The sequence below is a fragment of the Podarcis cretensis genome (assembly GCF_951804945.1).
Source record: "Podarcis cretensis genome assembly, chromosome: 6".
NCBI lineage: Eukaryota > Metazoa > Chordata > Lepidosauria > Squamata > Lacertidae > Podarcis > Podarcis cretensis.
Genome location: NC_137175.1, coordinates 15227565 through 15252697, shown reverse-complemented (window position 1 = coordinate 15252697; position 25133 = coordinate 15227565). Strand labels below are relative to the sequence as shown.

Here is a 25133-nt window from a genome sequence, read left to right as displayed (position 1 = left end):
GTCTTTCAGGACCGGTGTTATATGGTCCTGGCGGCTGCTCCTAGTCACCCGTCCACCTGCTGCATTCGGGATTGGTTGCAGTTTCCAAGTCACCTTCAAGGGTAGCCCTACACAGAGCACATTGCAATAGTCCAAGAAGGAAATAACCAGAGCATGGACCACTTTTGAGAGACAGTGTGGGAGCAAGGTAGGGTCTCAGCCGCCGTACCAGATGAAGCTGGTAGACAGCTGCCCTGGACACAGAATTGACCTGTGCCTCCATGGACAGCTGTGAGTCCAAAATTACTCATGGTTGATACTGATAGCCAGCCAATAATGGCAGTAGAGCTTGCACAAGCTGGAACCACAACTACTTTTAATTATGGGCTTATAGCATCTGGGAGGGCACTACAGTATATAGTTTTGGCAACTACACAGCAACCGTAGCAAAGGGCAAGTTTTCCTTGTCACATCAGTCCGGTGAGGCAGGTGTGATCTACAAAGGGTATATGAGCTAGCTGTTTCCAGTAAGCAAGAGAAAAACAAAGAGAAACAGAAAGTAATTACAGCGTCTAGACAGAGCTGTTGCCACATAGGCCATTGTGGAAGTAGGACCAGGCATGACAAGGCAAAATCTTGTTTGGGTTTGCTTAGCATGATAACATTTCTAAGGCACGGCTGCCTTCTTTGGAATTGTAGGCTAGCCTAAAAGCCCATTAAAACCCAGCAGGGCATACATATTCCTTTGGAGAGAAACCAAATGAAAAATCCAACTCTGGCAGCAACTCCAAACCATGTGTATTCCAAGACTGCAAGGTGTTGGGTGCATGAAAAGTGCTGCCGTGTGCAGGATCTTACATAGGACATTAAAATTACGCAGTGCTCCAGTGGTATATATGCAAGTCCCAAGCCAAAGAGATAAGTAACTACAGTGTATACAATATACAACCCTCAGAAGACACCTTAAGGCAGTCCTGTATAGAAACCGTTTTTTAATGTTTAATTATGTTGGAAGCCACCCAGAGTGGCTGGGGCAACTCAGTCAGATGGGCAGGGAATAATAATAATAATAATAATAATAATAATAATAATAATAATAATAATAGAGCGTTCCCATTTCCATTGGAGAAATATTGGCTGGGAATCCTTATGATTGTACCAAGTACTACTCCTACACAGAACAAGCCCATTAAAATAAATAAACATGACTAACTTAGGTCCATTAATTTCAGTGTGTCTACTCTGAGTAAAACTTAGTTGGATACCAGCCAAGGGAACAGGCCTATTGATTATGGCACTTTTAAGTAAAATGCTGCATAGCATGGGCAGACGTTTTTGTGCATGGGCCCTGCATAAATGAGTCCTTTGTCTTCAAGATAGAGATGCATATTGTTGTATGAACATTACACTTTCACGGTTTTTTTTGCCCCTGATACGGTTCCAAATTAGCCAGGCAAGTCATGTGACTGACAAGGGTCCAACTATGACCACATGGAGATCTCTGGATGCCAAGGTGGCGACTGACATCTCCATCTTGATGGCCCCTCCAGCTTTCTTAAGCAGGTAAGTAGAAGGGCCTATTTATTGTATTTATATCACACCCTTTCCCCAAGGGGTATATGTTTCACACACACCCCAGGTAATCCCTACAATGACCTTGTGAGGTAGGTTAGAAGCTGCGACTGGCCCAAGATCACCCAGTGACCTTCATGGATTTGAACCCTGCTCTCCCAGGTCCTAGTGCAACACTCTAACCACTACACCACACTGGCTTCCTAACATACTTCTGCTATGGGACAGCTATATAAATTAAGTAGGTAAATAAATATAGGGAAAGCAAAGTATCATTTAGAGAAGGATCTGAAATATTTTCCTTGAAGCTTGGTATATAAATGAAACGAAGAAAAATAAAATTCGCTGGGGAAAATGGCTCCTGGACATTCTGTTGTGGTGACCGTAAGCTAGGTTTAAGTTGGCATTTGGTGACTAGCTTATATATCTGAGTTTCTATCACTGGTTCCCAACAGTCAACATGTGTCTTTTGTATGGAATATAAATGGAAGGTCTCAGTTAGCAGACTCAGGCCCTGTGGGCACAATGAAGCTAGAAATTTAGCTATTCTCCAAGAAAGGAAATTAATCAAAAGCACTTTAGAAAGATAAATCAAGGAGATACAATCACGTTTGAAAGTTATCCTTCCAGAGATCACTACCAACATGCATAAAAAGAGATTTATGTAACGGTTGGCATTACCTAACTGGTTTATTCGTAAGGGTAATTGGCACCTCTTCCATCATCATTCATACGCCCACCTCTTTCCCCGGCACCATAAATAGATTTCAAAAGTTTCTGCAGATGATCATGACCCTGTTTGTTAGTGCACTTAGCCATGTATGATTCATTCTTGGCTAGTAGCAGCTTTCTGGAATTACTGAAAGATAACTAGTCGACAGACAAACCAATAAATGAATCATGCTTTCCACCAGGCCATACCTTTGGCCTTCTGCAGACAGCAATCACAAAGTTTTATAAAAGAAAAGGGGGGGGGGGGGGGGAGAGAGAACAAAGAAATTACTCATGCTCTTTGCACAATGCTAATCACAGTTGATTCATGAGCTGCAGATTTATTACTAGAAATCATGTGTGTGTTGAGCCAGGAGGTAGCAGAGCAAATCTGTTGACTGGGAGGCTAGAGTGATTCAGGGGCACGCAGTTCTGGTTGCCCCATCTCAAACAGCTGGGAGCAGAGGAGGGCAACCAAGATGATCAAGGGGGCGGGAGCACCTTCCCTATGCAAAGAAAGGCGAAAGCATTTTGAGTGTTTGGTTAGATACGCGTTATAAAGGTAAAGGTACCCCTGACCATTAGGTCCAGTCGCGGACGACTCTGGGGTTGCACGCTCATCTCGCTATATAGGCCAAGGGAGCTGGCGTTTGTCTGCAGACAGTTTTTCCGGATCATGTAGCCAGAAACACTGTTTACCTTCCTGCCAGAGCGGTACCTATTGATCTACTTGCACTGGCGTGCTTTTGAACTGCTAGGTAGGCAGGAACTGGGACCGAGCAATGGAAGCTCACCCCAATGCGGGGATTCAAACCACTGACCTTTTGATTGGCAAGCCCTAGGCTCTGTGGTTTAGACCACAGCGCCACCCGCAAAGAGATGTGTTATATAGGTTTATAAAATCAGGCATGGTGTAGATTGTAGTGAAAGTGGAAAGAGGGTTTATGGTTTTCTCTCTTTCTTTCTTTCTTTCTTCACAATACCAGAGCATAAGGGCCATGCAGTGAAATGGATGACCGAAGGCAAAAGAGACGAAGTGCTTTTGTGCAATGTGAGATTAGGTTGCAGGATTCACTGCCACAAGATGTGATGGGACAGCCATTTTCTGGATGGCTCTAGAAAGGGATGGCTCTAGAAAGGGATAGGCTCTAGAAAGGGAATGCTTATTCCTCATGACGACAATGCAAAACTTCCATGTCCAGAGAACAACAGGGAGAAGAGTGGGTATTGCAATCAAAAGCCCCCTAATAGCCCATATGCTCTTAGAACAACTTGATGGGGACTTTTCAGCATGCAGTAAATGCTCCCTTGGTTGTTGCAGGAGATCTAGATACCTTTCTGCAAGGTAACACTCCTGTTGCACATCACCTGCTGGCTGCAGCATGAAGTGACCACTTTCCTCTGTGAACTGGCCATCACAAATAAAATGACACAGAGGAAACTTTTTAATAAGTTGGACCAGAGAAGATCGCACCAATGTGACTGTTAGCTGTGGATCTGGGAATGCTTCACACTTCTTATATTGGCCATGTACATATTTCTTCCTAGACCGTACAGAACATTCAAGTGCTGTTTCTGGAAACAGGTCTTGAGTGTGCTCCTTCCTTGTCTCACGCCTGTGAACTAGTTTTCTCTTGCCCCACAGCTGTGGTTATCTCAGTGGAAAGCAAGAGTGACTTAGGGCCATGTAAGCAACTAACACAGCGATCCTGAGTATTAAGATGCCAAAGTAACTTAGGCCAGCATGGTTTACACTGGTGTAACTTGCCCTGTTCCAAACTCTGTTCAGGAACCTCTGGGAGAGGCTATGGCTGGCTGAAATGGCAAGTAATTGTAGGTTCAAGTTTTGAGGCCAAGTTGATCTGGGTTTGCAATAGACTCAAGTCTCTCCTTCCCTAACTCCTGCCATGCCCCCTTTTGGGGAACTTATGCCAGCAAAGTTCTGCCAGCTGAGCCCCAGCTGAGGGACTTATACCCACCTAGTCCTGGCTCAGCCATGATAACCCAAGAACTTCCAAATTCAAACTCTGTCTTCCTGGTGGATCTTGGGTTTAGATTGTGCTGTAAGCCAGTTAAAATCACAGTGTTGTTTTTAAACAGAACAGAAAAGAAAAACCCAATATACACACAACTCATATGAGCACACACATAGTCCGATGGTTCTTTTTCCACTGAAAAGAAATCCTTGTTAACCAATTCTGCAACCTGGCCAGAGGCAATTTAGCTCACAAAGCATAATGTCAAGATGACTCCATGGAGCAGGATCCTAAAACTTCTGCCCTTGTGCTATTATGGAATATTTCACAAATAAGTGCAATTACTGGGGGGAAACCAATCCTTTAAAAGAAAAGGGGGGGGGGACTTGCCCTGTAAGCTGCTGTCTTAGCTTCTAAATTTTAACCTGTAACCTGTATACTTGCCCTGTAAACTGCTGTCTTAGCTTCTAAATGTTAACAGTATTCACACCCAGAAGGCTTATTCCAACCAATAACATTGTCCAAGAAACTAAATTACAATGACAAGCAACCATTACACTTAATGTTCATAGCAGACAGTAGCCCTCTTCAGGCATCCATTCCCTACATGAGTCATATAGAGGAAAGCGGGGATGACTTTGCTAAACTTCTGTTTCCGTGAACCTCCGCAAGTTGAAGAAATTTCTGAAACAGGGAGCCTCATTTACGTGGAGGCTCCCGTGTGATTTTGAAAACGGATCTTCCAGAGATCCAAATCCAAAACGTGCAGGGAGCCTCCAGGAGTACAAGACGTTCCTTGCTTCAGACTTTCACTCCCCACCCCAGTCCAGACATTCATAGAGGGTGATAGTGACAGGGGCACAGGGCTGAATACACTCCCCCTCTCCTCCCCCCATAGAACGCTACCAATAAATTAAACTGCGGATACCGTAATGCCATTATACAAATATATATTTGTGTACATTTGAAACACCACTGAAAAAAGCCTGCAAACACCCCATTCCACCCCACCCTGCTCCGCTCATTTTTGGGATTTTCTGGGTCACTTCTGAGTTTGGCGTATTGAGCGTGTGAGCAGTCGTACACACATCGGACACGCCTAAAACAGTTGCTGCCTGTACCAGTTGCTGGAAACCCTAGGAGGGGAGAATGATCTTGTGCCCAGGTCCTGTTCTTATGTAAACATCACAATGTTCAAAAGGGTATCAACCTAGAAGGAAGACTGGGGTATTTACAAAACCTGCATTTACCATTCTTTATCAATCATACATTCTGCAAATCTGCAGGCACACTCATACTAACACCTTAACTTTACAGTGTGTCATGGGAAATGCATATAAAGGTGTTTAGAACCAAAGTACTAATCAAAGAGCTATCCAAACCACTTTCAACCAAAGTAGCCTTAGGCTTGACTCACACATGCATGTACCTAGAAGGTCTCTTAACTGTGTGATAAAAGTTGATTGGTTGACAGAAGTGCATGCTTCCTGATGCCTTTTGATTACTCAGCGCTATACACTGCAGTTAACTATGCGAGATGCCTCTACTGGAAAGGCGTTTGGCCCGAGGTGATGTACGGATGCTCAGCTTGTCATGTTTCGTCACTGACAGATGTCTACACATGTAAGCCGTCCCTACTTGTTGCAGTCATCAAGCGACGAGGTTGCATGCCGAAATATGTGAGTGCTGCACAATGTAACATCAGTAACAGCAACATACAAACTACTGCCCTTGAGAAGCCATAGAAACAAAGCGCAAGGTGTCCTGGCAATACTGCAAGGGAATGGAATTCCTTTTTATGCCAGAAGTGGGAACTGACCCTGAATTCTGATGCAGGTGAGCCAAAAGGGAGTTGTGCTCCTGGTGTAGGTCAAAAATTGTGGAATGGTCAAGCAGGGCAGAAGGAACTCAGAAGATTCTTGGAACGGGAAGGAACCCGGTAACAGGTACACCAGATAAGAGGATCAGGTAGCACGAAAGGAAAGAGCTGGAGCTGTTGCTGGTCAAGATAGACAATAATAGGCTAAATGGATAGATATATACCAAGTCAGGCTATGTTCCATTCTGAAGGCCAGAGGTACATGTGCGTCAGAGAAGCACAACCAGAACAAAATAGGGACAGAACACTGAACAAAGAGATAGAAAAAAAATCAAGAACTTTGATGGTGGTGGTCGGTTACTAAGCTCAGCCTCAGTCTGATAAACTCAGCTTCATTTCCATCTCTAAATCAGCGGGCTATTCCAAAGCACAACTATTTCACTGTTGAGTTAATCTTTTGAGACAACCCTATCCCTATCTAAAACCACAACTTGGATAAGAAGTATTGCTTACCATTTGCCCAACAACTGATAACCTACGAGGCTGTACTCGTGACCATGCGTGATGCTGGTCAGATGTGCTGTCGACTGCAGTGAAAAACATTTCAACACGTCCTTGCTGTGTGCTATTCCTAATCTCTGATGCGTACAGAGCATGGCAGCACCAGTTCCCCCATGTCTATGCAAATTTGGATATTCCCTACCCTGATAAATGGCTGTCTGTATTCCCCTTTGGTTGTTGTGAGCTGTCCCACAAAAGCCCATCGGAATCAATTCCAGTGTCTCTGGCCCAGTGTCTCATTTCCAGAAATGACTTAGTCCAGGTCCAATGAGCAGGATTTAAATTTGGAACGCTTTAAGCAAGTTAGGAGACAAATCAAAGACTGAAAGTTGTACTATCGGTCTGCTGCAGATCAATCTCATCCTAGAAGTTGAAAATCTGTAATAAGGATTTCTTCTTCTTTTTGCCTGAATGAGTATTTGTGGCACAGGCTATTCTTTGATACAGTTGTTTTCAGCAATATTGACTTGTTTTTTACTTCCACACTGATAATATCTGGTATGGGATTTGTTTCTGACCCTATTGTAGCCCATAGCAGATCCCCATAGATTTCAGTGGAGCCTGAACTGCTATCAACTAGCTAGCAATTCATGAGTCTCTTCAATATCTACTACATATATGTTCAGGAACCCACTAAAGATCCAGCACTATAGGCACATGTGTATCAAGGGGAATTTAATGTATGGTGCTCTCTCTAAAAAGCACCCTGGGCCTATTCACCTAGACAGGTCCCTCAGGTTAACAACCCTTCAACTTCCTGCTTCCTGCTAATCAAAACAGCAAGCACAGTTGAAGAGAGAGAGTGCAAAGGTATAAAGACATTGCTTGAGGTCTTGAGGAAGAAATTAATATTTGACCACAGAAAAACTGCTGATGTGCATGTGCTCCAGAACAGCTATCTCAGGATATTACAAGCAACACAGAATACCCTAAGCACAACTCTATGTATGTAGTCAGGGCTCAGAAAAGACCTTGAGAAGCTGTAAGGCTTTGCTCTGAAACACAATAGCCTAATTTGGACACAGCGCTAAATGCCAAAGCAGTTCACGTAACCCAGTAATGTTACTGGCCTTGTTACGACATAATGCTAAACTATGGTTTAGCCTTACTGAATGAACATAGGGCACTCCCCACTTCTTTCCGTCTGTATGGCTACAGAGACAGAGATAGGAAGCTTTTGCTTCCACTTTCAATTGGCTGAAGTTTAGCATTGCATCTGAGGCTGTGATCCAGTATGGCCTAAACTATAGTTAGGCGTGACCGATGGTCAGGGGTGATGAGAGCTGTGGTCCAACAGCTTTTGGAAAGGCACATATTAACCACACCCAGTTTATTGAAACAAGCCAGCTTCATAAACCACGGTTTGAAGTTTGATTGTTTGAGTAAACCAAAGCCAAGTCTAACCACAGTTTGCCTAGGTTCAGTCGTAACACTAAACTGCAGTTAGTTAAAACGAAAGTTTCTGATCTCCCTCTCACGGCCATATCAGGAAAAGGTGGCTTATTCATGTATTGCTAAGCCACAGTTACTGTATGTCTAAATGAGGCCAATGAATTACATGAACTGCTTATTCAGGCTCCATTTAAAATAACTCCCTAGTGTGTGAACACAATCAACATGTGCTTCTTAACATGCATCATCACCCATGTCCACATGTCAGGGGACTGAGCCCTATTTGGATTGACCCACATGCATTCACTAAATGCAGAATGGTTGTTAGAATAGAGTTGCTATCTGCTATATATATATGGTTTGCTTCCTGAGATTTTGGAAAGAGTAAACAAGACAGCAATGATTGAGACTGTATTCTCCCTACTCTATTATGAGAACCAATTTATATTCTATTGTGTTTGTGGTGGTGAAGCCTCCAGCACCAAAAGGCTGAGCTGGTGAAGCTGCGTGGCGTGTTCAGTTGCTCTTGAAACTGAACCAGTTGTACTCCAGCTTCTGTGAGAGAAGGGGGCATTGTCATTTAAGGTTAAAACCTTGTGGGGTAGAAGACCAGGAAGAGGTCCCAGGACACAGAAAAGCCAAGGGAGATAGAGGTCAGAGACGAGAAAGGAGGGTCAGTGTAGAAGGAAGGCTGCAGAAAAGAATAGAGGAGAAACGTGACTTTTAAAGGGGGAGGCAGAGAGGGAGCTCTGAAGGGATGTCAGAATGCTTACAGTCAGGAGGGGCCTTATATTATGAGCAAGAGAGGAAGAGGAGTGTTAGGGAAGCTGGGTAAGAGACAGAGCAGCTAAAGGAAATTGGACAATGGAAAGAATGCTTTGAAAAGCAGGAACCAGAGAAAGCAAGGAGCGGTGGAAACATGGAACTTAAAAAAGGAAGAGCTCAGATGAAAATAGAATTGGAGCTGTGTATATCACTGATGGGACGCGGGTGGCGCTGTGGGTTAAACCACAGAGCTTAGGACTTGCCGGTCAGAAGGTCGGCGGTTCGAACCCCCCCCCCCCCCACGACGGGGTGAGCTCCCGTTGCTCGGTCCCTGCTCCTGCCAACCTAGCAGTTCGAAAGCACATCGGCCAATAAAGCGAGATGAGCGCTGCAACCCCAGAGTCGGTCACGACTGGACCTAATGGTCAGGGGTCCCTTTACCTTTACCTATATTACTGATATGAAGGATGTGAGTAGGCAAAAAGGGGCCGAGGACTGTGGGGAACATAGCAAGTCTCCTGTCTAGACCTGAGAAGAAAATTGTACCATTTGAGCTTCTCCTATCACTGTGGCATGGTGTCCTGGCAACCCTGATGAGGCCAAAACGCAAGGTAGCGCAAGTACTTTTGGGATGCGGAAGGCAAAGGGCGAAACTGAATTTCACTTCTGTTTTGGACCAGTCATCCAGTTATTTGGCTGTATGCTTCTAGTGTAATATCCCTAAGTTACTAAAGGCAAGCAGCTATAATGAAATGGGAAAAGTATGAATGGAGACAACATTTGGGGATACGGTTAGTTCATTTATGCCAGGGGTGGGGAAGCTGTGATCCTTTGGATGTTGCTCAACTACAACTCCCATCACCCCGGGCAATTGGCCAAGCTGGCAGGGGCTGATGGGAGATGGAGTCCAGTACCTGCAGAGCCACAGGTTCCTTCATCCCTGCTTTATACCATGAGCACTGCCATTTAATTCTTCTGAATTTGCACCTGCAAACATTGCAGCAGCACATAAAGAGTATAGGATGCCTCCCCATCCCCCAGTATCCTTAGACAACATCACATTGGGGTACCCAGACAGACAGGACCACCTGTTACCAAAACCTGATGAACTTAAAAAGGTCAGAAGTCTCCAATACCGCCCAGAGAAACCGAGGCAGAATGCAGGAAGGCTAAATTGTTACGGATTTGCAGCTCTGCTTTACCCAGGCCTCACAAACTACCTTTCAACAACACACACGCTTCTTTAACCCCCGGGAAAACAAACCCATTGACAACACCGAGCAGAATTAACTGTTTTATAGAAATGATCGCAGCAGATGAATGAAGAGTGCAACATTACTCTGCCGATCCGAATGATTTGTTATTTACAAAACGCAGCCAACAGTGCGATCTCCCTTGACCTCATTTCACTCCGTCTGACTGATTAGGACCACATCGGGGATGTCTGGCTGTCTCAGAGAGTGTCACGGTGAATGGTTGCTACGGTGGTCAGAGTAGTCAAGACTTTGAACTTGGAAGAGGGGGAGCGGGGGGGGGGGAGGAGAGAGAGGAAGGCCGAAAACAGACACTCTGTAATCCTAATCCAGGGCTGAAGTGCAAGAACCAAGTTCCTCCTCTATTTCAAATCAGATCTTGTAAGCAAAGATCCCCCCAAATCTTCAAAATTAACCTAAGTGTGGATTAACATGCATATACAGTAAAGATGGGCATTTTTAAAAGAATATTTCATTCCCCATTGTGGAATCCTCCACCTTCCATCCGTTTGCAGAATTACAGGTCAGCATCTCATCGAAATGTGCTTGCAGCTAGATAATTCATGCCCAAGATTATTCAGTGTGGCTCAGTTACCTCTTAACACACTTGGGCTCTTAGCTTTACAAGGAATCAAATAGCCTATTCACTACTCTTTCCAATGCATGCCTAAGAGTGGGGAATGGGTTTTAATTCTCCTTCGAGGTGGGATAAGAAACCTGGGTGTAGGAGTATTTTAGATTAATTGATCTGGGGTAAAAGAAATGGTACCAATGACTACATGCATTCAAACATCGAACAGGTGGAAGACGACAGGTACAAAAATCCTCTCCTGGGGTAGGTATTTCAGTCCCTAAAGAGACACCTCACATTAATCACTAGTTCAAGAAGAGTTAAAAGTTTTTAATAGCTTGGGTTCCACAATATCAGATGATATCGTCATTGAGATTTAGCAAGGTGTGTTAGAAGCAGGCAGTGCTTCTTGTTCATACTTACCTGGGAGTAAGTCCCATTGAAGTCAGTGAAGCTCACTTCTGAGTAAGTGGTTGCACTCTTCTTAAGAGAGCCAATGTGCAGCTCAACTCTATGGACTTTTATTCCCCAGAGGTCCCACTGGTTATTCATAGGGGTTACTCTCAAATAAGTGCATAGTACTGTTGAGTAAAGCAGACACTCCTTAACGGATCCCTACCTCATTATTCATAGCTTTTTACCCACAGACTAATTCACCTCTACAAAAAGCAAAAGGAATATTGAAAATTCATATATTGAATAACATTGTAAACTGAGCTCTGTCTTAAAAGTGCCAAGGAATCATTTGAAAGAGAACAAATTGTTCCAAACAGGAAACTTTTCCTGTGTGTCATACGAGACTTTCTCTTCCAGCAGAATGTTGAGAGCAGATACTTATCCCCCCATTTTTTTTGTTATACCTATTTCTATACTTTTTCCAGTGACTATCAATTAAAATAAAAAGTTTTACTTTCTCAGATGTAGGGTGGGGAAGATGGGTTTGGAAGTCCATTCATTTTTTGTGTCAAATGAGAGAATCACAAAAAACTACCCATATTATCTGCAGTATGGAGTTTGCTCAAATCAGGATAGATTAGATTCAGTAATAATAATGTTAGGATAACCAGGCAAATCAGCTTTGTACTAAAATATACGAATGTTTGGTTTTATATGGAATCAATGTTTAAGTCCTGTTTGAGTTCCAAGTACAGAGAAGCATGCCAGGTTTCTCAAAATAGCAAAATATAGCTTAAGAATTTTCAGACCTAATCAGTTAAACTCTCAAGTAGTATATGCTGCTGTTAGGAGCCCAGAAATAGCAGAAAAAGCCAGGTATTCTAATATATTGGCATTAATAGGTAGTGGTCCCATTACCTTCCATACAGCTGTATGTTTTGTTATAAAAATGGAAATTCACTTTGTTAGGAAGACCATAGCCTGACCACTGTAACATGCTTTACAAGATTTTAAGATTGATGCAAGATACTTGGAAGTAGGTCTAAATGATTTTGATGGGGCTTACTCCCAAGCAAGCATGGAATACAGTATGTACAAACTGCAGCCCACTTATATTTTGCCAATAACTCCCAAAGTCCCATACAGTTTAAAATTAAAGCAGATTCTAGCCCTAAAAAATAAATAAATCCATGACACATAGAACTGTCGGGTTTCTGAACAGTCTGAATATCTAGATAGAACATGATAAGTTTTTAAAATAAGACTTTTCCTTTTGAGCCAGACTAGGGTTAATAACAAACAACAAAAAGGAGAAAATGTCACAGGTGATTTAATTCCTACAAAACGTTTTTAAAGAAACTGCCCATCAAAATAAGTTTGCTGGGATATTCCCTTCCTCATTTCACTTTGGCCTCTAAAGAACTAAAGAATGTATATATTTTGTATTTTGAATGCAGTTAGTACTGAGGCTAACCCTTGCAGGTCGAATTGCCCTGAGTATCACTACTTCAGAGGTGAGAAATGAACTCTATTTGGAGCAGCAGACAACTAAATTAACAAGACTGCCTCCATGTCAGCCAAAACATCATTATGGCTGATTAGCTGAGAGAGTAAGGGACTGAAAATAAAAGTGATGAATCTGAGACAGAAAGAAGAAGAAACAACCATGCATTGAGGGACATGGGAATCTGGCATCCTGTTACACAGTAGACTTAAGTCCCACACGTATTTTTTTATGAGGTGGGAATTTTCCAGCAGGTGAATAGTCCAAACCCCCAGTTTAAAGATCTGGAATGAGATTTGGGAGGTGGGCAGTGGAGAATCCATCTTAATTGCTGCGGTATTAAGAGAGATAATCAAATTTTCTATGGACATTGATCTTTTTAATTTACGGAAACCGTTTCAGCCTACACCTCCAGTAGGAGGAGAAAGACCCCTCCCACAATCATTATTAGGAAAATGACCTGCGCTGTCTGGGAGTCTAGCTAGCTTACCACCAAGGGCACAGGCACATTCACCAGTAATGAGGATATCAGGATCATGTGCTGCTTGGATCTTCTGAACAAGTTCTGTGATTTTATTTATATATATATAAACACTTGCAAAAAAAAAAAAAAAAAAAAAGAGGGGGAGGTGGTAATCATCAGAAAAGTGGAACTGTCAAAAATATTCCGGACCTGGGAGTCTCTCAACATTAGAGAGTTTAGCTCTTGAGTGTAACATTGCAGAGTGGTAAGGACAATCCCCAGACTGTACTGTATTCTACTGCTTAGTGATTTAGTTCGTTTCTCCCACCCAGGCACATAATAAAAAGATTCTTCTGAAAACTGCCATCTCTCTCTCTCTCTCTCTGAGATACTTTAAGGTACCTAGTCCATAAATACAGGGGCAGAAATCATGCTATTTCATTTGGTATCACTACCTCTTAGACAATACATTTAGTTAGCCAGCTTTATATGCACTTTATAGACAGAGACACTCAGGGAGTGGGGGGGGCAACTTTGTCTGACTTACCCTTTCTAAAGGCTAGACAGAGCTGTAATCTACTTCTCAGACCTAGCGATTACTATTTATAGGCACAAATTCTAGTTCGCTGGACATAACATTTGCATTCTTACCACACAGACAGACACACACACACACTCACACACGACTAGGTGATGAGACAACTTAATTGCTGAACTATTATCCTGTAATTTCATGGCGGGGTGTGCCGCTGCACCGTTCCACTAACGTTGCTAATTCACCACCGTCCTCTGCTGTGGTTCAAAAGGCATCACAGCAGCCGATTAAACATTTTGGAGCCGGTATATGAGAGTTCTGCGTCCTGCTGGATCAGACCAAAAAGGGCCATCTTAAACAACACCCCCCTTCCCCAGTATTCTGTTTCCAGCCACGTACAGTTACCCGCAAACTCGCATGCAGAACACAAGCACCTGGTTGCCAGAGGTAGACTGCTATTCGACACGGGAGCTCTATTTAGCCACAATGCTCAGCCGCTTTGACCGGCCCTCCATTATGATACGGTCTAATCTTGTTTTTCCTTCCTTCCTTTTCAAAGGGTCTCCCGAAAGAGCCTTCCGAACCGTTGCAAAAGGCGGGTGCCAAATGCACAAATGCAACCGGAGTAAGGAAACGGGCTCAAAGCTTAGGGGGGTTGGAGAAGAGAAACTGGGATGTGAGGAGCGTGTGTGTGATTGCTTTGAGGGGGGGGTGGAGAGAGAAAAGGGGTCCCGATCTGCAGCGGATTGCAGCAGGGCAATAAACCGCAGGGCAGCCACGGCGGTCATAAGAAAGCGGAGCGCGTCGGTGTGTTGTTCTGGGAGGAAAGGGCTCCCGGGGTTGCTCGCTGGATTCTCCAGCCGAGCATGTGCTTTAAATAGCCTGAACAGGCTGTTTCACCGTCTGGCTTAGGAAGCAGACAAAAGCTCCTAGGGGCGATGGAGCTCACTGGCTGGGATCGCGCGGCCGCTTCGCTCCTCCCCGGCCCCCTTCGCCTCTCTCCGAAGGGGAGACCCGGCCGCGCCGCCGCCAAAGCCGGAGAAGAGGCTGCTCCGCCGCCCGCACCACTCTGGAGGTGGGCTTTACGCACGCGGAACGCGCGGATCAATATTGCACCGACTTCCCCCCGGGTCTCCCGCCGCCCACCCCCCTCCTCACCCCATCCAGCCGGTGTCCCCGTCCCCTTCCCCTCCCCGGGAGCCTCGCACCGTCCCGCCCCGCCGCCGGCCAAAGGAGAAGGGCAAAGCTAAGACGAGAGGAAAAGATGTCGAGTTGAAGTTCAGATCCGGGAGAAAAGAAGCCAAAAGCCAGCGAACTCCGGGACTCGAGAAAGAAACTCTTTTGAGGTCCCTGGGAGAGGGTCTCCAAATCGCATTTTTGGGAAGCTGGAAAATTTGCAGGGAGCCACGTTACAAGGGGGGGGGGTCTTTTTTTGCAACTGAATAAAGGAAAATAAAACTTTGGGGCACCCGAACACACACACACACACACACACACACACACACACACACACACAAAGTGGGGAAACAGAACATACCCGCAAGTCTTAAAATATCTTGTTTTCAAAAAACACAACAACAACAACCCAACCCTTCGATTTTTTTTGCAGCGCGAAATGAAATAATCGCCCAAAGCGCAGAGAAGGCGCCGCGTTTGGGAACCCAGCAAAGGCGAGCGAGGAGAGCCCGAGACGCCGCTTCTCTCTCCGGCCCCAAACAAGGCGACAGGAGGAGAGTTTTTGCACACATGCAAATACACAAAGAGAGATACAGAATGGGAAAGAAGTACTTACTGATCTCCATACTCTGAAACAAAGACCGTTTGCAGTTGCATGTACAGGAGACATTGGGCTGGCTGGCTCCGGTTGTGCTGTTGAGACCCATCAAGTTATACATTTAAAAAAGAAGCGGAGAAACAAAGGACGGGAAGACTTCAGGAGTCTCTCCGGGCAGCACAACATAAAGACGGGATCTTCCTTCGAGGGGTTCGGCGGCGGAAGAAGAAGAAGAGTAGTAGTGGGGGGGGGGGAATGGGAGGGGGGCAAATATAATTGATTAAAAAAAAACCCTTTGGAGAGGAAGGAAGGAATGGGGGTGGGGGACACGCACCCTCCAAAAATAAATTTCACAGGGTGCGGGGGGGGAGGGATTCAAGTTTAGGGGAAAAAATGGGGAGCACTAGAGAGAGGAGATCTCAGCTCTCAGCTCTGCGGCTGGCCCCCTCCCCTCCATTGCCCCCCAGCCCCAGAAGTTCGCGGACAGAGCCGGGTGGGAAAGGGACTTGCTACTTTGTTTCTCTCGGTGTGTGCCTCCCTCTTTCTCTCGCCTGCCCAGGCAAGATCTTAGTAACTCCCTCCTCCTCCTCCTCTCCCCCCCCCCCCCCGCACTCCTCCTCCTCCTCCTCCTCCTGCTGCTGCTCCTCCTCCTCCAACCCCCCCCGCCCCCGCCCTTTGCTCCTCATTCAAGTCCAAGGAGATCCAGTTTCATAGGGGAAAGAGGAGGGGGGAGAGCAGACAGACGGGGTGACGTCAGCGCTAGACTGGTGCTGCCCTTTCCAGCGGGCGGGGCGCGAGCGGCGCAGAGCGAGGGGAGGGGGCGGAGGGAGCCGTAAGGGAAGAGGCGAGGGCGGGCGGGGGAGGTGGGCGGAGGCGCGGGAGCGACAGGGCCTGCTACCCAATCGCAGGAGGCGTTTGCCTTTCAGCCCCGCCCCCCTCCCAGGCTCCGCGCCCCGCCTCTTAAAAGCAAACGCGCCCCGAGCTTTTCCCCTTCGGAAGGTGCTTCTCCGAGGAACCGACAGAGGGAGATGGGCTCCTCGCCGGTAGAGCAGCGATAAGGTCCTTATTAGTGAACGGCGGACGAGGCTTTCTTAAGCCGGTCCTGGTGCTCCAAGCGCTCACCCCCGGCGTCAAGGAGGCACAGTTAATAGATGCTAAGTGATGTGAGCGGTTTGCAAGAGCTGACCATGCCCGGAAATTGGGGATCCTCTGCAAAGTGGGTTTTTTTTTTTTTTTGCACCTCTTCTTAGTTTATGTTAATGAAGCTGGTTTCCATCGGGACCAAGCTGGAGTGAGTGAGCCTGTGCGTGTCTTAGAGCGACATGGCTCCTATGCATGCAATCCTTGTCTTCTCAGAAGTCAGTTCCCTTGAGCTTAGGTAAAGGGACCCCTGACCATTAGGTCCAGTCGTGGCCGACTCTGGGGTTGGGCGCTCATCTCGCTTTATTGGCCGAGGGAGCCGGCGTACAGCTTCCAGGCTGTGTGGCCAGCATGACTAAGGCGCTTCTGGCGAACCAGAGCAGCGCATGGAAACGCCCTTTACCTTCCCGACAGAGTGGTACCTATTTATCTACTTGCACTTTGACGTGCTTTCAAACTGCTAGGTTGGCAGGAGCAGGGACCGAGCAACGGAAGCTCATCCCGTCGCGGGGATTCAAACCGCCGACTTTCTGATCGGCAAGTCCTAGACTCTGTGGTTCAACCCACAGTGCCACCTGCGTCCCTACCTTCTGGGAAATGGGTATGGGGCTAGGGCTATTGCAGCAGTAGCAAGCGAGGCTCTTCGGATGGGCAGCCTCCGTCAGCTGGGTTTCGTTTGCAAGGGAGGGGAGGGGAAAAGCAGTCCCGAAAGAGGTTCAGTTGTGACGAGTCAACAGGCATCATGGCCCTTTCAGTAATAAAAAAAAGGACAAGTGCGGAAGAAATGGGGGGAGATAAATATTGCACTAGCGACCTGTCCCCCTGCGGATCCAGTTGCACTTGTCCTTATAAAAGCCTTGATCCAGCTTACCTCTAGCTGTTGCTTTTGTTCCTTGGAAAGGCACCCTTTAACTGACTGCAGGTCCTGTATCTTTCTTCCCCCACAAAAAAAGCCCCACACCATACATTTAAAGTACATATTCAACACACATTTAAAGCACAAGCCTTCCTCCAAAGGATCCTGGGAACCTCAGTTTGCTAAAGGTGCTGGGGATTGTAGTGCTTGTGATGGGGAAACTACAATTCCCAGGGTTCTTTGGGGGAAGCCATGTGTGTTAAATTAATGCAACGCTGCCTCTGAAGATGGTTAGGAAACTTCAGCTGGTGCAGAATTCAGCAGCCAGGTTGCTCACTCGGGCAAGACAGTCTAGAAGCGCACATTACGCTAATCCTGGCTGCCAATTAGTTTCTGGGCCCAATTCAAAGTACGGGCTTTGCATGCAGAAGGTCTCAGGTTCAATCCCTGGTATTCCGTCACTGGTAGGGCTGAGAGAGACTTCTGCCTGGAACTCAGTAGAGCTACTGCCAGTCAGTGTGTGCAGAGGGATCATTAATTTGACTTGGTGTAAGGCAGCTTCCTATGTTTTGCATGAAGACTGAGTGAGTGAAAAGCTGAATGAAAGCTCATGTCACGGGATGTGCATTCGTTTTATGCTGCCGCGTGACTCTTTGCTGTAACAACTTGCATGATGCCCCTTACAAGACATCAGAGTATAATTAATGAGGGCAAGTAAAGGTAAAGGGACCCCTGACCATTAGGTCCAATCGTGACCGACTCTGGGGTTGCGGCGCTCATCTCGCTTTATTGGCCAAGGGAGCCGGCGTACAGCTTCCGGGTCATGTGGCCAGCATGACTAAGCCGCTTCTGGTGAACCAGAGCAGCGCACGGAAATGCCATTTACCTTCCCGCTGGAGCGGTACCTATTTATCTACTTGCACTTTGATGTACTTTCGAACTGCTAGGTTGGCAGGAGCAGGGACCGAGCAACGGGAGCTCACCCCATCGTGGGGATTCAAACCGCCGACCTTCTGATCGGCAAGTCCTAGGCTTTGTGGTTTAACCCACAGCGCCACCCGCATCCCTTGTAATGAGGGCAAGAGGACCTCTTAAAATGTCTCATATTTCAAAAAGAATTTTGAGCTCTTCAAATTATAAAGTATGCATTTCTCTGTAGCCTAGGAATCGCATTTTCATATTTGGATGCCATAAATGTGTGCATATTTTTTTTTTGTCATACAACAACTCACAACCAACATGCAAGTCAAATGTTCAGAGTTCCAACAGCATGGTGCTCATTGAGAGATCCGTTTTCTAAGACAGTTAGCAATGGGCCAACTATGTAGGTATGGCTGGCTGGCAAATATCAGAAGGAAGGTAAATTTAATTCAGTGGCCAGCTAGCACACTTTGTAGCACACCAGAAACTCCTATCTAGCACAACAGGTACAAGTGATGGGCTAAAGTCCAGCTGTTGTCAACAGCATTGGGTCACCCTACAGCACTTTGGGTAATATGTGAGAGCCAATCTATGCCTGAAGTAGAATGAGGGGATAGACTGGAGTGGTAGAATTCTGGGATGAACAGATGAGATGTCATATTTTTGAATCTCCCTGTGTGTGTGTTCTGAATTGTTTTGAGTGGTCTGAAAGTTTATAATGGTGTGATTATATCGTTTTATTTATAACTAGCAGCCACATGCCCAGCATTGCTTGGAAAACTAAGAACCCCCCAACCCCCCCCCATCAGTTCTGTTTTGAAAGGTTCAGCCTGTCATCTTCATTCAAAATGGGGTCCATTTGTATCCAAACTTAAGATAGCAACCTGCTCTTGATCTTAGGAACCATTATGCAAAATTTGGTGACAATTATCTTAAGAGTTGCCTAAATGCACAGGGAACAGACAAACAAACTTGCAAAATATATAGTAGATAACGGTTGGATGCCCTGGGGAAAGCGGTATAAGTAACAACAACCACCACCAACACCTTTTGGAAGCCGCCCAGAGTGCCTGGGGCAATCCAGTCAGATGGGTGAGGTACAAATTAAAAAAACAATTATTAATAGTATTTTCAATTTAGTATTCATAACATTTCCCCTGATATTTACTATATGTGGGGATCATAGCTGTCAAGTGTCCCTTATTTGAAGGGACAGTCCTTTATTCCAGCGCCATGTCCCGCTGCTGTCCCTTATTGATGGATGTCCCTTAAATGTCCCTTAAATGATGTCCCTTAAATTTCAAATGAAGCAGCTCCTCTCCCTCCCTCCCTGCCGGCCAGGGAGGAGGGAGGCTCCAACTGTGTTGCTTGGCTGCGTTGCTCACCCAATAAGGAGTCTAAGAATGACTGGGGGGTGGAGCTTGCATGCCATGTGCTGATCAAATTGGCTGCGTTCCCTGGGGACTCGCCTTTGCTCAGCGCTTCCCAACGGAGAGGTGACAGTGGTTTTTCTTGAGGCTTCATTTGGCTGCTGGCTGGGCTTTCTGCCTTTGGCTCAGAGGGGCTCAGAAGTTGAACATACCTGTGCTGAGAGCTCGGATCAGAATCGGATGGATATGTCATCGACGGCCCACTCACCCTTGCCGGAGAAAAGTTCTGTCTGGAGCTGGGGCACATGGTGGGGGGAAAGGAAAGGAGATCTTGTGGGAGGGGGGGAGGTTGTGTGTGTGTGTGGCTAGTTAATGCAAGCTGAGGGGTTTTTTAAATGCTGGACGCCATTTTGTTGCACGTGCTGCTGCAAACTTTGCAATGCAAAGCCAGGCCGCAGAGCCATCTTAAGTTGAGGCTGCATAGGCCTTGTGGTGCATGTGATTCATATTCTATTCAGTTGAACCTCTGGTTACAAAGTTAGTTGGACAGTGTTCTTGAAGCTACCAGCATGAGTTTGACCAGACTGCAGGAGGACAGGAAGACTGGAGTGCCTAGAACAGGTGAGGCTGCAGGTCCCTTATTTTGGCTGCTGGTCCTTTATTTTCAAATCTGTAAGTTGACAGCTATGGTGAATATGTTTTTTTTAAGGGCGCAGTCCTATACTCACCTGAAAATGAGCCCCCATTGGTCTCAATAAGGCTTACTTCCATGCAGACATATACAACATGGTAGTGTAAATAGGTGTGCGTTTTTAAAAAAATGCAAACTCCCACCTACAGCTTTTTTAGGTGGTGCAGTCCAGAATTCTACTGCCTCAGGCTACCAGCTCGTTCTGTGTAATGTGCAGGTTGGTCAGGGAAGCTAGGGGCAGAAAACTACTGGGACCAGTACTGGCATGGGGTCCCAAAATGCTTTTTCTGGGTGGGTGGGTGTGGTAGAGCTGTGTTACAGCCTGGTGACAGCCACAGATCGCTGGCTGGAGACATGGGGAGAGAAAGACTGTAGAGAGACCCAGTCTCTTCTTGTAAGTTTAAAAAATAAACGAAAACAACAACAGAAGCAAACCACAGTTACCTTGCTCTTAGCAGACAAGTGCACCCGGGATAAAATAACCCCGGAAATGATGCCTATCTTTGTGCTAAGATTAGTCCAAAATTATTTCTGTCCACCCCTAGCTGAGAAATAAACCTGTCGGAAGAAAGGCATGTATAATAATAATAAAAAAATGCTGATGCAAGCTCAGCTATAGCAGTGCGAACAAGCTGCTAAAATACTTGGCAAATCCTGTTATTCAGAGATAAAGACAGCTTTGGGTTCTCTTGTAAAAAGAAGGGAATGGCTCCTCCATAATTCTTCATAGCTATGATTTGCTGCTTGCAAATAGTTAAAGGGTCTTTATCTTGCTCCTGCTCCCCCTAGAGAACCAACAATGCCAAATGTGCAAAAGTACAAGGTGATTTATTTTTTTAAGGGCTCATAATGAAATGGCATGAAAAAACCCCCAAAATTACTTGCAAGCCTACGGAAATTATGAAGCACCAAGCATGGTCTTTCTTAATGTTAAGTGTGAACTTTCATTGCCTTCCGTGGAAAATGGGATTTAAAAATAGTATTAAACAAGTTTCTAACAGTCTCCCAAGTTTGTTTGGAAACTGGCTCTCGCTGATGAAAAGGCTTTTTTGAACATGAACAGGCTCCCAGAAGATTGTTTAATCTTCACACTTTTGCCACCTGACAGTCTATGCCCAGCTTCAACAATACTTGATAATCCGGTGGGGATGAGACGAAAAGTCTTGTATCACAGAGAACAAATGTGATTTAAGAAGCTTAGCAGCTGAAAGGTTGTGAATTATCTTAGGGCTAGAGAGCGAAGAGGGAAACTTACTAGGTGACTCTTAACGGGCTCTCAGGTGATGTTCCTCCACCATCCCTCTGCGGCAAAGCTGAACACCGACTGAATCGAAAGCAACTGTTTGCAGTTAAGGCAAAATGTTGGCACTCACATCCACCAACGCTATGCCAATTCATTCCCAACTTATAGACACTGAGAATTAATGGGACATAAATTTGTCAATGCCAATTTGAAATCTAGATTTGATTTTTTTTAAAAAATGGGAAATGTTTGAATTTGAAATTTATTATTTTTTAAATTGTTGTTTATGGGTGGACTTAAGTGCCACACTATTACAAATACTCTGTGTAAGCATATCGGCTTTCCAGACTGAATGATGCTCCCCTTCCACCTGCTCAGTTTTAGGGGTTTTCCTGACACACCCCCCCCCCCAGGCAAGCCAACTGTGTTTGGCACAGAGGGAGGAGAGAGGGGGGAAAGCCCTTTTGCACAAGCAGAAGCCCTTGCAAGGGGCTTCTGCTTGATGGGGTTCATTAGGCAAATTCCATCCATGTTTCTAGAAAAAAAAACCAATCCGTGAACAGAGTTCAGAAAAATGGCAACCAAACTGATCACAGGGCTGGAGATACTTGAAAGCCTGCAACGTATTGGAGCTTTTTCACTTAGAGAAAAGGCTGAGAAAGAGGAGACCAGATAGAGGTGACTAAAATTGCGCATGATGCAGAGAAAGTGTGTACAATACGCAAGAATTAAATCCAGAGAATGTGGAAAGATTCGTCATTAAAATGGTTGAGGTATATTTGGATCCTCTGGCTCAGGCAATGAAAGGTCTTGGAGCTTCTCTGGTTAACTGGACATACTCATTTCAGGCAGAGAACAGAGCATTGTAAACAGGAGCACACAACTCTGTCCTCCCAACAGCTTCTCTGCTGCCTGAGGTGGTTGCTGCACCCTGCCTAACGGTAGGGTCAGTCCTGCAGCATGCCAGAACTGCAGGTGCTTTAAGTAGCAGGGTCCGCTGCCCCCCCCGGGGGGGGGGGAAACTAGGCTTTATTTCACCTGGGTCAGAGACCCAGTTTGGCACACGCCACCATGGGCAGAGGGGGCAGCTGCCCTCTCAAATCAAGTAACTAAATAAAAATACTGAACTGACCAATTGTGTCGCAGATAGCTTGGTTCTGCCCCCCCCCCCAGCATAAAGCCTGCCCTCCTAAAATAAATCCTGCCCACACACATTTGCATACACACACATAGAGGCTGGGAGCCTCAGTGGTACCCTTCTGTGGCGTCACCCGGGCCAAAAAATCCAGCTAGTCCCCTTGTATCTATGGCACCCCAAAAACATCCCCATGACAAGAGACGGAAGCTGGTGTTCTCTTTCTGCATTGGTTCTCCACTTCTCAGGACTACTAATTCTTGGAAGCCATGTTGAAAATCTACCAAGAACAATGGGAACAGGGATTTGTTTCAGTTTGGGGCCAGCTCCCCAAAATGATTTCTTCAGGCTTGTCCTCTGTGACCATCACCACTAATTATACTGAATTGTACCATTGGTCTATCTCGCTCAGTACTGTCTACACCAGGCATCCCCAAACTCGGCCCTCCAGCTGTTTTGGGACTACAACTCCCATCATCCCTAGCTAACAGGACCAGCGGTCAGTGATGATGGGAACTGTAGTCCCAAAACACCTGGAGGGCCAAGTTTGGGGTGCCTGGTCTAGACACTGACTGGTAGTAGCTCTGTAGGGGCAAATTGAACCCATGACCTTCTGTGTTCAAAGCAGCTGCTGTTCCTCTGAGCTACAGCACACTGCTCCGTTGTATGCAAAACTCTCCCCCCCCCCCTGCACCCTGTCCTTCTCCCCTCCCTGGCCTTCATCCTTGGCTTTGACCCGGCACCTCACCTCTTGGCTATGCTTGCAATTTAAAGCAATTGGCTGCCCAGAGAGCCCCAGGCTAGAACCTTAGAGCAATCGTGTTCTGAGCGAAATCCAAACCATATTAATTCATATACCGCCAGCACATGGCTTCACACTTACAGTATGGGGCTGAGTCATAAATAAGTCACTGTGTTAACAAGACACATTTGCTCACGTTTCATCGGAAACCATTAAACGGTGACCTACTTACACTAACCTTGCCATTAACCATCGAGAAGGCCTCTCCGTCTTCTGTGTGGGGCCTTGTTGCTATTACGCGTGAAACAGGTCCGGGTCATGCTACAGACTCTCTCTTGCTCCTAAATCAGTGGCAATCCAGAGGTTCAGGCAGCAGCATTTCCCAGTCTTATTTGGAGATTCTGGGGATTGAACCCAGATGCACTTCCACTGAGATATAGCCTTCTTCCTGCTTCATCAACCTCTGCAGAGGAAAAATAGAATAATGGGAGCACTGCTATGTTTGAGAGGAGGACGTGCCCCACCCTAGTCACCCCACCACTGTTACTACGCTTCCTTTTGCCCATGGCCAGGGCCAGATTTAGGTTTGATGAGGCCCTAAGCTACTGAAGGGAATGGGGCCCTTTATATGTCCAGCTGTCCTTTGTCAACAACAAATTGTTGCTGTTTTTTGTGTTGAATATATGCTATATGGTAATTTATGGACCTAATATATATCTAAAGCCATTTGCAGCTGTTGCTGTATGTAGATTTTGTTTTATTCATTTTTATCTCATATTTTGGAAATGTACATCCAGGGTTTTCTTCCTTTAAATTTTTTTGGGGCCCCCAAGAGAGTGGGGCCCTACGCTATAGCTTGTTTAGCTTATACGCAAATCTGGCACTGCCCATGCCTGCCTCACACCTTCTTCGCCCGCCCCACTTTCTCCCCTTCCCACATTGCCCCGATCGCTCAATTTTCAGGTGACAGCAGGGAAGTGTTTTCTTTTCCTTTTCTTTTAAGGACCATATTTCTTCCACATGAACCAACCTGGACCCAGCATTCACCATCTGAGGCCCTTCTCTGTGATCTTCCACCAAGGGAGGCGCAAAAGGTGACAAGATCCAAATGGGTCTTTTTAGTGGTGGCTCCTCACTTCTGGAATGCTGTCAACAGGGAGGCATGTCTGGCACTATCTATCTATTTTTAGGCACAAGACAAAAAAAAATTATGTTTCTTTTTACTCAGATTTTTGGCCCTTAATTCAGACCTCTTGCTTGCTTGTCTTTTAGTGGTTTGTGTTGTATTACCTTTATATGTGTTTGTGCGTTATGAATGTGGTTTTAGGTTTTCAGTTTCTGTTGATTTTTTTAATATTAGTTTTAATGTTTGCATCATTATTGTAAGTCATACCGCATCTACACCAGCGCATTACAGTTGCTGCAACAACCATAAAAGCCATTAAGTGGTCAGGCAAGACCCTCAGCAATTTTCAACTGGTCTGTGGGTAACAAATCTAGACAATAAGCGATTTCAGACAGCCGGTCTGTTCAAAAACACTTCTTGACTAATTTTGCTACGTTTGGACTTGGGAAGATGATGAAATATTTCAAGAAGGGGCTGTTTTATGACATCAGAGAAAGATAAACCCACATTTCCTGTGCTTCTGTCAGGTGTGGTGGGACAGTCATTGGGTAGCAGATACTGGCAGGCAGCAATCTCAGACAGTTCATGTGTCCAAACACAGAATAGCTGAACAGACTGGTGGTGTGAAAGTGCCATAT

At 45.7% G+C, this 25133-nt stretch overlaps 1 protein-coding gene across 3 annotated transcripts in view; it reads right to left on the bottom strand.

Annotated features, from left to right (window-relative positions):
* Nucleotides 1-23834, bottom strand: part of PMEPA1 (prostate transmembrane protein, androgen induced 1) — an 87489-nt gene extending 63655 nt beyond the window's left edge. Inside the window, exon 1 of one of the 3 annotated variants that reach the window (XM_079979926.1) lies at nucleotides 23608-23834. Coding sequence is in view for 2 of the 3 variants with exons in the window: in XM_079979924.1 (XP_079836050.1) it covers nucleotides 15290-15392 (103 nt within the window). In the remaining variant the exon portion in view is untranslated. Of the gene's footprint in view, nucleotides 1-15289; nucleotides 15884-23607 lie in introns of those variants that run through there. The other 2 variants (XM_079979924.1, XM_079979923.1) reach the window with 2 other exon arrangements.
* Nucleotides 23835-25133: the final 1299 nt, after the last annotated feature.